The following is a 12259-nucleotide window of genomic DNA, read 5'->3' as shown; positions in this document are numbered from 1 at the left end:
GAGGCAGAAACCCCATGACACCTGTCAGGTGTCCTGTCCTGGGGACCTGTCTGTCTGCGGAGCCTGTGCAAATCTGCTTTGTCTCTGCCCCTCAGGTCAGTAACATCAACCAGCCCTTGGAGATCACGGCCATCTCGTCCCCAGAGAACTCCCTGAAGAACTCCCCCATCCCCTACCAGGACCACGACCAGCCTCCCGTGCTCAAAAAGGAGCGGCCCCTGGGCCAGACCAACGGAGCACACTACTCCCCACTGACCTCAGATGAGGAGCCCGGCTCGGAGGACGAGCCCAGCAGCGCCCGGCAAGTTGCGGGGCAGGCAGGCAGCAGGGCCTGGTGGGCGCGGGTGGGTTCAGTGTCAGGTGCCGGCTGGTGCTGGCTCAGAGGAAGGTGTCAACTTTGTAGGAAGCATCTTCTTGAAAGTCCTGCGAATATGTTGGGCGTCATCTGCCTCCCAGGCAGCGTGGGGTGGGGTCTGTGTGCCTGAGGCTGGGCAGGGTGGCTTCCCTGGGGTCAGCACGGTGTCTTGACACACGTTTAACATCTCTGGGTTAGAAGAGATAAGGGAGTGGAGTCGGCCACAGCACGCCTGGCCCAGTTTATCTTATTGTGAAGAACCATTTATTTTTTAAATAATAGCTTTATCATGTGTAATTCGTGTACCATGCCACTCATTTATAGAATTCAGAATTTTTCAGTATATTCACAGGGCTGTGTGAACATCACCATTATTTAAATCCAGAACATTCAATCCATCACTTCATCCCCATGAAACACTAATTCCCCAGTCCTCCCCAGCTCCTGGCACCCACGAATCCACGTCCCGTCTCTGTGGATCTGCCTGTTCTGGACATTTCATATAAATGGAGTCTCACACTGTGTGTCCTTCTGTGTCTGGCGTCTCTCACGGAGCACGATGTCCTCAAGGTCCATCCACGCCGTGGCCTGTGTCAGAGCCTCGTCCCTTTTCATGGCTGAGTGATACTCCAGTGTGTGGATGGACCATGTCGTATGTGTCCATTTACCCATCGATGGACAGTTGGGTTATGTCTACCTTTTGGGCCATTATGAATCATGCTGATGTGAACAGGGGTGTACCAACAGCTCTTTGAGACTTGCTTTCAGTTCTCTTGGTGTATACTCAGAACTGGAATTGCCAGATCACATGGTAACATCGTATCTAAGTTTTTGAAGAACCGCCTTATTTTATGTAGCAGCCACGCCATTTGCATTCCTATAGGCTGTGCACAAGGGTTCCAATTTCTCCACATCCTTGCCAACACTTCTTTTCTTTTCTTTTCTTTTTTAATTGTAGCCATCTGAGTAGGTGTGAAGTGGTATCTTGTCGTTTTTTTTCTTTATTTGCTTAAATTTAGGGGTGGGTACAAGTGGTTTCCCATTTGATGGCCGAAACAGATACAAGCCCCTTATCAGATACATGATCTGCAGATCTCCTTGGTCTCACTTTGCCACTGGTGTCCTTTGAAGCACAAAGGAGTTAACTTTTGATGAGGTCCCATTTGTCTCTTTGCTTCTGGCGTCTCTGCTTTTGGTGTTGTGTTAAGGTGTCCATTTTGTTCCTATTCCATATGCGTGTGTTATATTAAAAACACATTTTGCACTTGGGTGCTCTGTTTTTCTGTTGGGAACGCCCAAGGCAGGGATTCCAGAATCTTTTAGGGATTCCTCTGTGTCCTGGAGGTCACAGTGTTTGGGGTATACAGTAAAACTACTGACACATTGGACACGTGATTTGACACACCTCAAATCCTAGCTCCATGCACAGCTGGGACCGTGTGCCGGGACAAACATGGAGGGGCTTGTGGGAGGAAAGAACAGCTCCCCTGGGGACCTGTTTGCTTCCCCAGTTGAGTGCTGTGGCTGAGCTCTCAGCCCGTCGCCCCAGCAGAGGTCCTGGAGTCCCCACCAGGACAGTGCCCTGTGCTGGGCCTGGCACGATGAGGGCAGGTCCTGGCCCTGGGAATCCGGCCTCGCCAGCGGGTCCTCCTGTCGGGTGGATAGTGCGCTGCACCTCACCTGCCTCCCCCTTCCCCGAGCTAGTCGGTGTTGGCGTTTATACAGCTCTATTAGTGCACGGTTGGATTTCAAACATTAATGATCTTTTTTTCCCTCAGAATTGAGAGAAAAATTGCAACGATTTCTTTAGAAAGCAAGTCTCCCCCGAAAACCCTGGAGAATGGTGAGTAGCGAGTGCTCCTGGGGTCTCAGATGTCCAGGGCCAGTTCCCCTGCTTGGGGCTAAACCGCCTGCTAGACTTGTCTCTGGCAGAGGGTGAGCACCCGCTAAGCTGGCACCTGTTGGGTGGCGGCCGTGGGGGCCTCTTCACATTCCTGGCCACACAGCCATCTTTGTCCTCACACCCTGCCGCCCCAGGCTGCCATGGCCCCGTCTGCCTATGCCTGTGTGGCCTCTCAGTCACCCAGGGACAGCCCGTCCTTGCTGCTTAGAGCTGTGTGCAACTTGGTACCTTTCCCTCCCTGGGAGGCACCAGTTCTGGGCAGAGTCTGGCCCTGCTGGACTTCTCCCTGTCCCCAGACTGCCCCAGCCTCCAGCTCTGCTGCCCTGTCTCAGCCCCGGGCCTGGCAGGGGTAGGGGGTTAGGGGGGTGGGGGCCACAGCCCTGTAGGGCCACTGTCTGGGGCACCTGGGTCTCAAGCCTCTGCCTGTCCTCCCTGTCAGGTGGCAGCTTGGCGGGAAGGAAGCTGACGCCCGCGAGCGAGCCTGTCAACAGCAGCAAGTGGAAATCCACCTTCTCGCCCATCTCCGACATTAGCCTGGCCAAGTCCGCGGACAGCCCGCTACAGGCTGGCTCCGCCCTGAGCCAGAACTCCCTGTTTGCGTTCCGGCCCGCCCTGGAGGAGCCTGTCGCCACCGACGCCAAGCTCGCCGCTCACCCCAGGAAAGGCTTTTCCAGCACCCTGGCCGGGGCTGACACACTCAGCCCAAGCGCCAACCCCTCCCATGGCTTTGCCTTTAGCGGGGGCCTGGCCGCGGAACTCAACTTACACAGCTTCAGTGACGGTGCTTCTCTCGCCCACAAGGGCCCCGAGGCTCTGGGCTCCCCGCTGAGCTTCCCTTCACAGCGGGGCAAGGAGGCTGCGGAGGCCAACCCCTTCCTCGGCAAGAGGCAGCTGGACGGCCTATCTGGCCTAAAGGCCGAGGGCGCCAAAGGCAAGGAGGCGGGCGAGGGCAGCCTAGCCCTGTGCGGGCCTGGGGAGAAGGTGCCCCCGCCACTGGGCATCAAGGCCAGCAAGGGCCGGGACCGCGAGCTCGACCTCAAGAATGGCCACAATCTCTTCATCTCCGCGGCAGCCGTGCCTCCCGGGGGCCTCCTCAGCGGCCCAGGCCTGGCCCCCGCGGCATCCTCTGCAGGCGGTGCGGCCCCCGCTGCCCAGACTCACCGGCCCTTCCTGGGCGCCTTCGCCCCGGGCCCACAGTTCACACTGGGGCCCGTGTCCCTGCAGGCTAACCTCAGCTCGGTGGCCGGCTCATCTGTGCTCCAGTCCTTGTTCAGCTCGGTGCCAGCCGCTGCGGGCCTGGTCCACGTGTCCTCTGCCGCCACCAGACTGACCAATTCGCACGCCATGGGCAACTTCTCCTCCGGGGTGACAGGCGGAACAGTTGGAGGTAGGCAAGAGCGCCTCTCCTGCCTGTCAGTCCCGAGGGCAGGGCTCTGGCTCCCGTGCAGGTGACGACGACTCCTGGACAGCTGGGGCTGGTCACCAGCTGCCTCGCAGGGTCCCTTGCAGGGCCCAGCACAGGGGGAGCAGCTGCGCCCTTGAGGCCCCTCGTCTGCCCTGGTACCTGCTGCCTCGTTGCCGTCAGGAAATCCCAGCAATGGTTGTGTGGGCAGCAGACTCCTTGCCGAGCCGCCGGTCGGGTTCTCTGGTTGTAACAGCGTCCCTCTCGTTTTCAGAAGGCCACGGTGCACATGGTCACTAGGGCATTACTCTCTCCTGTGGAGGTCACCTGTTTAAGAGTGACCGCCCTGGGCCCTGGCACAGCCCGGGAGCTGGTGCTGTAGGAGTGAGTCCTGCGGCGCCTGCCTTAGACGCAGGCGGGAGCGGAGCCGGGCCGAAGCGGCGCCCTGGGCCGGGCGGGCTCCCTGCGGGGCGGGCGGCAGGTGGGCCCGGAGGGGCGGGCGCCCCGCGCAGGTAAGCTGGTGCCTGCGCTGCCGCTGCCTGCGCTTCGAGCCTGCACGCGCTGGAGCTGGCCTGCGACCTGCTTCCCCTCTGTGCTGCGCTTCTCTTCGCTTGGACTGGACAGTGCCCACCTGTTGAAGCTGAGTTTTTCTCTCCTGTTTGCAGGTGTCTTTAACCACGCGGTGCCTTCCGCCTCTGCTCATCCGTTTGGAGCCCGTGTCGGCCGCGGGGCCGTGTGTGGCAGCGCCACGCTGGGCCCGAGCCCGCTACAGGCGGCGGCCAGCGCCTCGGCCTCTTCCTTTCAGGCCCCGGCCTCGGTCGAGCCTCGGCCGCCCCCTCCGCCTCCGCCTCCCCCGCTCCCTCTGCCTCCGCATCTGGGCCGGCCCCCTGCGGGGCCACCCACCCTCCACACACCCCCTAACGCCGCCTTGCCTCCTCCCCCCACGCTGCTGGCCGCTAACCCTGAGCCCGTGCTTCTGCAGAGCCTTGCGTCCATCCCACCTAACCGCGCTTTCTTGCCCCCCACCTCTGCCGCCTCCCTGCAGCCTGCTAACGCCTCTTTGTCTGCCAAGCTGGCCTCCCTCCCGCACAAGGGCGCCCGCCCCTCCTTCACGGTGCACCACCAGCCCCTGCCTCGGCTGGCCCTGGCGCAGACCGCGCCTGGGATCCCACAGGCCAGCGCCACGGGGCCATCAGCTGTGTGGGTTTCCCTTGGCATGCCGCCTCCTTATGCCGCGCACCTTTCGGGGGTTAAGCCGCGATAAAGACTTGCTTAGCTAGCAGTTCGTATTGTGTAAGGTAAGGCCAGAGCCACGCCTGCTGGCTCATTCGAGACTGAACTGCCCTTCCCCTGGCACAGAGGACAGCTGCAGGGCCCCACGGAAGGGCCGGGGGTTCTGAGGTGGAAAGAGGGAGACAGCGCCGTAGGCGGGCCTCAGGATGGGCAGCGAGCACCGGTCACGGTGTGGCCCAAGCGTGGGGCCTGTGGAGTTCAAGAGCGTTTTGGGGCTGTGGCTGCCCGCAGTGATCCTGGTCCTGCACTGGCCCTGGCAGGGGAGGCTCCCAGAGTGCCCTCCAGGCCCCGGTGACCTGGGCGCCGTTCTAGTTCCGGGGTTCCTGGCACGTGGCAGTCATAGTGTCCATGGCGGAGTTGCCAGGAACCAGGGTGGTGTGATGGCAGCCCCACGCCAGCGTTGAGCACAGCTCCCAGGGCAGGGTGGGGAACCTGCAGCCTGAAGGCCACTGTGGCCTTCTGGGTCCTCAAGTGCAGCTTTTTGGCTACATTCAGATTTTACAGAACAAATCCTTTTATTAAAAGGGGAGCAGTGGAGAAAGATGAAGCTTTTCTTGCCTCTTTTGGTGCTTAAAATTTAAGAACAATCTTGAAATCAGGAGGCCTAGGTCATTAAGAAAGTGCACCGCCCGTGAGGCCCCAGTGCTGCCTGCCTTCTAAGATGGGCAGAATCCTCCAGATGGGGGCCCGCCTGCCTGCTCTGGGGGAGCTGGGGGTGACAGGTGGGGCCACCAGGGCAGGCTCTGCGCCTTATCAGTCCTGTGGCGCCCTGTGGCTCTGGTGCATAGCTGAGGGCTCTCAGTCCCAGAACATCAGGGCTGAGTTGGACCCGCCAGTTAAGACAGCAATACCTTGGGGGCCAGGAGGAAGTTGGGGCGAGAGTTTTTTGGGTGCAAGGCTGGCAGAGAGCGTGCCACCCCTTTCCCCCAGGGAGACAGTGTCGCCTGTAGCCCCCGGTGAGGACTGGGACAGGAGCTGGGTGCAGGGCCGTGTGCTGCCTGCTGCCCTCCCGTGTGTGTGAGTGGACGCAGACCTGAGACTTGGCTGCTGGGTGGGATCAGCGACTTGGTCAGTGCCAGTCACCAAAGGGCTGGGGACAGGTATGCCGGGTCCTGCCGGAGTCCTGAATGTAGGGTGGCTTTAGCTGGACTCGGTCTCTCATCCTCAGAGGAGGCAGTGGTGCGCTGGGCTGTGTCTCCTTGCGGGTGCTGCTGGAGGAAGGCAGGCAATTGGTGGTGGGCTCGCCGCGTTGGCCCACAGGGTCACTTGCCTCCAGCAGAGGGAGCTGGCCCTACGCCTGCCTCAGACGGTCCCACTGCACGGGGCAGCCCCGGCCCAGTGTGGCTTGTGTGCGCAGACCTTCGGTCCCCTGGCCTGGGTGCGTGTGGGGCGCCTCAGAGCGAGGTGTTAACAGCTCTCCCCTGCTGTGCCCCTGCAGGTAACTAGGATTTCTACCTCAACCGCGAGACCTATGCAAGGACGGTGTGGACCAAGGCGCCCGCTGCACGGTGCTCGCCGGCCTGCCGGGCTTCCCTGAGCAGTGAGGAGGACGGGAGGACGAGCTCTACTGTGAATCGCGGCACACCCGCAGGAGAGGCTGGGCCTGGTCCAGTTGTACTGTCGATAGTTTTAGATAAAGTATTTATCGTTTTTTAAAAAGTATAAACAATTCTGACTTATTTTATTCCATCTAAGTCGTCAGAGGCAACTTATTAAGAAATATAAATATCTATATATAAGAGGATCTATATAAAGACGCGTGTGAAGGGCTGGCCCGCCAGCGGAGTCGCCGACAGCCCGCCCTGGTGCTATCGTCCCGGCCGCGCCCTCCACCGTGCTTGGTGCTGAGCCTAGACGCTGACCAACGCCGACGCCCGTTCTCAAGCTCCCACCCGCCCCGCCCTGTTCCTATACCAAAGGCAAAGGCATGCCCACCCCTCCTCCCCGTCCCTGCGCCCGTCTGGGCCTTCCCCTCCCAACCCTGCACTGTGAACACCCAGACTGTTAACCCCGGGGCTCAGGATCCTGCCTTTGGCATAGGAACGGCTGGGCAGGCCCCTCCCCGTGTGCGTGGCGATGTGGCCTTGCGGGCCGAAAGGAGTAGGCCCCACACTCAGCTCTGTGGTCTGTTCTGAGTGGTGCTCTGAGGAGGGGTCACCCGGGACCCCCAGCAGCTGGGTGGGCCTGCGTAACAAGTGCATTTACTTTGTATCTCTTTGCTGTTGTGGCTCGGAGCACGCGTGTGACGTGGCAGGTCGGTCGTGGGTCCCTGGTGTTTCTGTATAGGAGAGAGTCACGCTGACGAGTGACAGTATTTTATAGACGTGATGAGAATTTATACATTTCATAGACTTGACTGCATTTATTTTTAGATGGTATAATGCACAGTGAACTTAAAAAAAAAAAAAAAAAAAACAAGGGGAAAATCTTTTATTTATTCAAGTGCACAAAAGTGGCCCCAAGGCCAGCCCCACCCCAGACCCTGCCTGGCTGCAGCTCCAGGAGCCTGGAACTGAACTGCCACCCCTGCCACGAGTCACCCAGGCCCGCATGACCTGTCAAGTTCATGTTCACGTGCATCACGCATGTCTGCAGGTTCTTGCGGCTCCTGTGGGTACACCGCGACAGGATATGTCTGCTGGAGCCTCGTGTCTCTGGCCCCAGGCCTGGGTTGACGCACCTCCCACCCCACACCCTGCCCCAGCCTTGGGATGGGGTGTGGATGGTAGAGTAGAGCGGAGGCTGAGCTTGGCAGGAAGGCAGGACTGTTCCAGGTGCTTCCAGAGGTTTGTGAAGGGTCTGGGGCTTCTCTGTTGTCTGAGCAGTGGTGTCTGGGCGGAGCCCTAGATCCCCTGACGTGGTCAGCATTGGCCACAGGCCACCCACTGGGGTCGGTAAATGGCAGCAGGTCCTGGCAGGGGGTGTCCTCGACCCCCACGGTTTGTGTGTCCAGGCCCCAACAGGCCTGTTGTCAAGTGCTTGCCCCTATAAGGTGGCATCAGGGACCCGCCTTCCCAGTGCTGCCCTGCCCCGCCTACCTTCCCTTCCCAGAGACTGCTGGCCGCTGGCCCTGGCAGTCTGCTGTGCTCAGCCAGAGCAGGTGTGTCCCGTCCCGTCCGTCCCCCAGCGCCCTGCTGCCTGCCACCACCAGTGGAGGGAGCCCTATAGTGGGCTCCCAGCTGGGGGAGGGCCTGGAAGAACCCTGCTTGCCCCTGGGGGCCGTCCCGTCCCACCCCCCGCCCCATCCCCAACAGCGCGTATCTCAGATCCCTCCACCCCAGCAGTAGACTCTGAAGATGGTGCTCAAGACCTGCATTCACACTGGCCCGTCCTCCCTTAGGTGGCTGCTCTGGGTTCCTTCCTCCCTCCACGTTGGTGCTCTCAGCTCGTAGGTGCTGTGCCCTGGCCTTCAGGACAGGGTGGCCACTGGGCCCAGGGAGCCAGGGCTGAGCCACCCAGTACAGCTCCCTGAGATGCTATGGGGTTGAAGCAGAGAAAGTGGCACGTCCCTAGAACAAAACACATTCTTTCATAAACACTGTACGCTTCTACCCACCACCCCGGGGACACGGGCAGCTCGGGTGCCAGTGCAGGTCTTGCCAATAAATGCTGGGCTTCAGCTGATGTGCCACGTGTAGCTCATCCTACAGAACCAATGTCCATGTATAACTTGAGTGTTGGGATACCAAGTACCACATGTCTGGACACGCTGGGTCTCAGGTGCAGCTGGCATGGGCACAGTCTCAAGCCCGTTGGGGGCCATGCATGCATCCACACACACAATAACCGTGGTACGGATGGCTGTGGTGGCCCCCGTTATCTGAGCCCCAGTACTGTGCCCACCCAGATGCCCCCAGAGTAGCGTCAAGATACCACTGCACAGGGAGACAGGTGGCAGGTGTAGGATAACCGTGGGGCCCCGTGACCCAGGGGTCTGGTACTGGTGCCTGGGCTGGCTTTGCCAGGGCAGCTGTCTCGGGGCATCATGCTGCTGACTATGGGCCGCTATAGGAAAGCCTGGGGGCTGCCCGGTGACCCTTGCTCAGGAACCCCCTAATGATTAAGACAGCCCCCTCTGAGGCCCTGTGAGGCCCCTTGACTGGCCAGCAGGGACTAGCCCCCAAATGGTGACTTATTTATTTATCCACCCCCAGGACACATCCTTCTGCTCAGGGGCGGCGGGGGGGGGCCCTTCCCTCCCACCCACCCATCATTTGGTCAAATGGTCCATCCACCGGCTGCTTCTTTTTCTCATGTCTCAGCCTGTTTGTAACTCAAGCTTTGCTGTCTTTACGGTGAACTCTTGTATCTAAACTGCGTGCATTGTCACGGTCCCCTGCGGGCTGCTGCCTGGCCCTTCCCATGGCACTCCGCCACATCCTGCGTTTCCACCTCTAAATGCTGTAATAAAGAGACTGTTTTCACTTGGATCTGGTCTGAGAGATTTATTCCTGAGTGACACAAGGCATCCCTGAAGCGGGACTGTCCCCTGGCAGCGGCTATGGGCCCCAAGGCCAGCAGAGTTGCCCAGGAGGGCTCACACTGGTCGAGCCAGGCCCCCAGGACAGCCTTTCCTCTGTCTTCCCTCTGAGGAACTCAAACCCTAGCAACACGGGCAACACCCTTGGCCTTTACCTAGTCCCATGGGTGAAAGGCCAGTGGAGGTCCCGGCCACACCCAAGGGCAGTGCCCTGAACACCAGGGCTAGGACTACACTCACCTTAGGATTCCTGTGACCCCACTGCACCCTCACCCGTGGGGTCCCAACTGCCCACACCTTCCCCGGCTTGGGGTCTTAGGTCTCCCTCAGCACAGGTGACCCAGCCCCTGTCCCTCAGGCACTTAAAACACTCAAGATGGAAAAGACCCCACCCTTGAATGCCTCCCCTCTCTCAAAGTAAGGGGCTCCCCAGCCCCTCTTCCTTCACTGCACCATCATCCACCACAGAATAGAGGTACCTTTATTTAAACAAAACAAGACGCTGGCCTGGGGTGACCCCTCCCCAGGAGTCCGGCAGATTCACAGCTGGCTGAGGGAAACAGCCATTCACAGCATCGTCTAGCTTAGTCTAGCTGAGTACATTTGCTCAGCGCAGGACAGGAGCTGCACCAGCCCAGGTGCGTGCCAGGCCCTGGAGGGACACGGCTGAGGGGCTGGGGCAGAGCTCCAGGGAGTGTAGCCTCGTGCCTGGCAGTAGCGCATGGCACCAAGTGCCACACCAGTCCAGTGGGTCCCAAGGCACGGGGAGAGCAGCTTGCCAGGTCATTTCTCCAAAAAGGCAGCCCCTGCCCACCCTCACCCTGCCTCTGGCTTTGGTCTTCAAACCCAAACGCCTCCCACTGAAAATCCAGGCTTGGGTGGGGCAGGCGGCTGCCCATCTCATGCCTTCAAGCTGCTCAGCTGGAACCTGGCCTCCTCGGATATGCCGAACTGCTCCAAGGGGTCCTGCGGGGCAGACGGGTGCCATGAGCTGGGCCTGGAGGACCACCCCTGCTCCCCCCAGCCCTGCACGCACCTTGCCTGTCATCTTCTGAATCTCCTTCCTATAAAAGATGAGGCTTCTCCGCATGAACTCGTAGCTGCAAGAGAGGGCAGCGCTCCAACAGATTCCCATTTGGCTGAGCAGCTGTGCCCCAGCCCCCAGCTGTCCCCACACCCCACCGGGCCCCACCTGGCCCGACGTAGAGCCTCGGTCCACTCCTCACACTGCTCCTCACTGCAGCACTCAAAGTAGTACTTCCTCTCCGGGTCCTCGATGAAGCCTGGGGAGGGAGCCAGTCCCTGCTCTGCCAGCCACAAGGCTCAGCTTCCTCCTTCCGGTGCCCCAAAACCATACCCCTCTGGACCCAGCATCTGGTCACCATTCTGCCTGTTATGAGCTGAATTTCAGCCCCCAGAACCTAGGAAGATGGCCCTAAATCCTATCTGACTGGTCTCTTTACAAAAGGGAGAAATTTGGGACACCAAAGTGCACACAGGGAGAACTCCCTGTGAACAGCAAGGTGACGGTTCTACAAAACAAGGAGCCCAAAGATTGCCGGCCACCACCCGAAAGCCCAGAGAGAGGCCCCCAAAGGACCTAGCCTTGATCTCGGACCTCTAGCCTCGGAAACTGTAGACAGGTGTTTCTGGTACTCAAAACACTCAGTCTGCGGAACTCTTACGGAAACCCTGGCAAACGGGGAGAGGCCCCACAGTCCCCTGCACACGTGCATCTCCCACGGAGACCCGGGATCACCCCCCAGTCCACAGCACCTGGCTTGGCAACCCCAGAGAGCGACGGTTCTGGTGGCTGCTCAGGAAGCGACTCGGCCGGCTTGCCCACCGGGCCCCGTGCGCACAGGCGGCGTCCCACGAGCGGGAGCCTCTAGGGCACCTGGCAGGTGCGCGGGGCGGCCCGGGGAGAGGGCCTGACCTTGAGCTGCCCGCGGACAAGGGACTCTCGTGCCCGGGGAGGGCCCGCGGCCGCGCCCCCCCGCCCACTCACTGATGGAAAAGCCGCTGGGCTCCTCCCGGGCGACTCTGCAGCGCTCCAGCAGCAGGGCTCCGACAGGCTGGGGAAACACGGGGCGCCGGCCGTGAGCGCGCGGCCCGCGGGGACCCCCGCCCGGGCCCGCACCCCGCGCGCCCCTACCTCGGCCTCGTCCGTGCGGAAGTAGAAGAGAAAATTCACCACCAGCTTCACCAGTCGCCGCTTCACCACTGCGGGCACAGAGCGGGCTCAGGGCGGCCGCGGGACCCCGCCCGGTCCCCCGTTCGTCCGCGCCCCGCGCCCCGGCCCCCGGCCCCGCTCACCGCTGCCCTTCTTGGGGCCCCGCATGCCCAGTTCGGCCGCCAGCTCGGCCGGCTGCCGAGACAGCGCCTGCAGCTCCTTCTCGTTGTAGCGCATGGCGCCGGAGACCACAGGCACCTCGGGGAGCAGGGCGCGGGCCGAGCCGCGGCCGGCGCCAAAAAGGTCTCGGGGCGCAGTTCCGGAAGCGCCGCGCGAGCTGCTGCCCCTGCGCATCCGGGGCCGACCGTTCCCGCCGGCACCACTGGGGGGCGCTGGCGCCCCGGGGCCGCACGTAGCCTTGAAACCGGAAATAAGCCGGACCTGGGTGGAAGCAGAACCAAAGCACCACCCCCCTGCGAATGGCGGCGCCCTCCCCCACGGCTGCCGAGAGCAGGCAGAGGGACTAGTAACATCTCAGGGAGGCTCAGCCCGCCCTCTCGCGAGAGCGGGTCCCGCGCGGCCGGGAGCCTCCAGAGCACTCGCTGAGCGTGTTGTGCGCACGCGCACCCCGACTTCCGGCCGCAAGTTCAGCC

General features: G+C 61.2%; 2 protein-coding genes across 4 annotated transcripts in view; one reads left to right on the top strand and one right to left on the bottom strand.

Annotated features, from left to right (window-relative positions):
* The window catches only part of DOT1L (DOT1 like histone lysine methyltransferase), a 49634-nt gene extending 42602 nt beyond the window's left edge, over window positions 1–7032 (top strand). The window contains exons 25-28 of one of the 2 annotated variants that reach the window (XM_069480836.1): window positions 96–301; window positions 2134–2198; window positions 2698–3645; window positions 6392–7032. In XM_069480836.1, the coding sequence (XP_069336937.1) occupies window positions 96–301; window positions 2134–2198; window positions 2698–3645; window positions 6392–6399 (1227 nt within the window). In that variant the 3' untranslated portion in view covers window positions 6400–7032. Of the gene's footprint in view, window positions 1–95; window positions 302–2133; window positions 2199–2697; window positions 3646–4325; window positions 5228–6391 lie in introns of those variants that run through there. The other variant, XM_069480827.1, reaches the window with a different exon arrangement.
* Window positions 7033–9893: 2861 nt separating this feature from the next.
* On the bottom strand, window positions 9894–12071 carry PLEKHJ1 (pleckstrin homology domain containing J1). Of its 2 annotated transcripts, none has more exons than XM_069497964.1 (6): window positions 11750–12071; window positions 11589–11656; window positions 11442–11508; window positions 10626–10716; window positions 10470–10533; window positions 9894–10399 (listed from the first exon to the last, which is right to left on the bottom strand). In XM_069497964.1, exons 1-6 carry the CDS (start codon window positions 11958–11960, stop codon window positions 10334–10336), a joined length of 567 nt encoding a protein of 188 aa, XP_069354065.1. In that variant the 5' UTR covers window positions 11961–12071; the 3' UTR covers window positions 9894–10333. The 2 variants fall into 2 exon arrangements, with proteins under 2 accessions (XP_069354065.1, XP_069354055.1); XM_069497954.1 differs by having other exon boundaries at window positions 10336–10399; window positions 10626–10823.
* Window positions 12072–12259: the final 188 nt, after the last annotated feature.

Source organism: Eulemur rufifrons, chromosome 2 (assembly GCF_041146395.1).
Source record: "Eulemur rufifrons isolate Redbay chromosome 2, OSU_ERuf_1, whole genome shotgun sequence".
Classification (NCBI taxonomy): domain Eukaryota; kingdom Metazoa; phylum Chordata; class Mammalia; order Primates; family Lemuridae; genus Eulemur; species Eulemur rufifrons.
The sequence above is the reverse complement of the archived record's forward strand: the minus strand, read 5'-3'. Positions and strand labels throughout refer to the sequence as shown.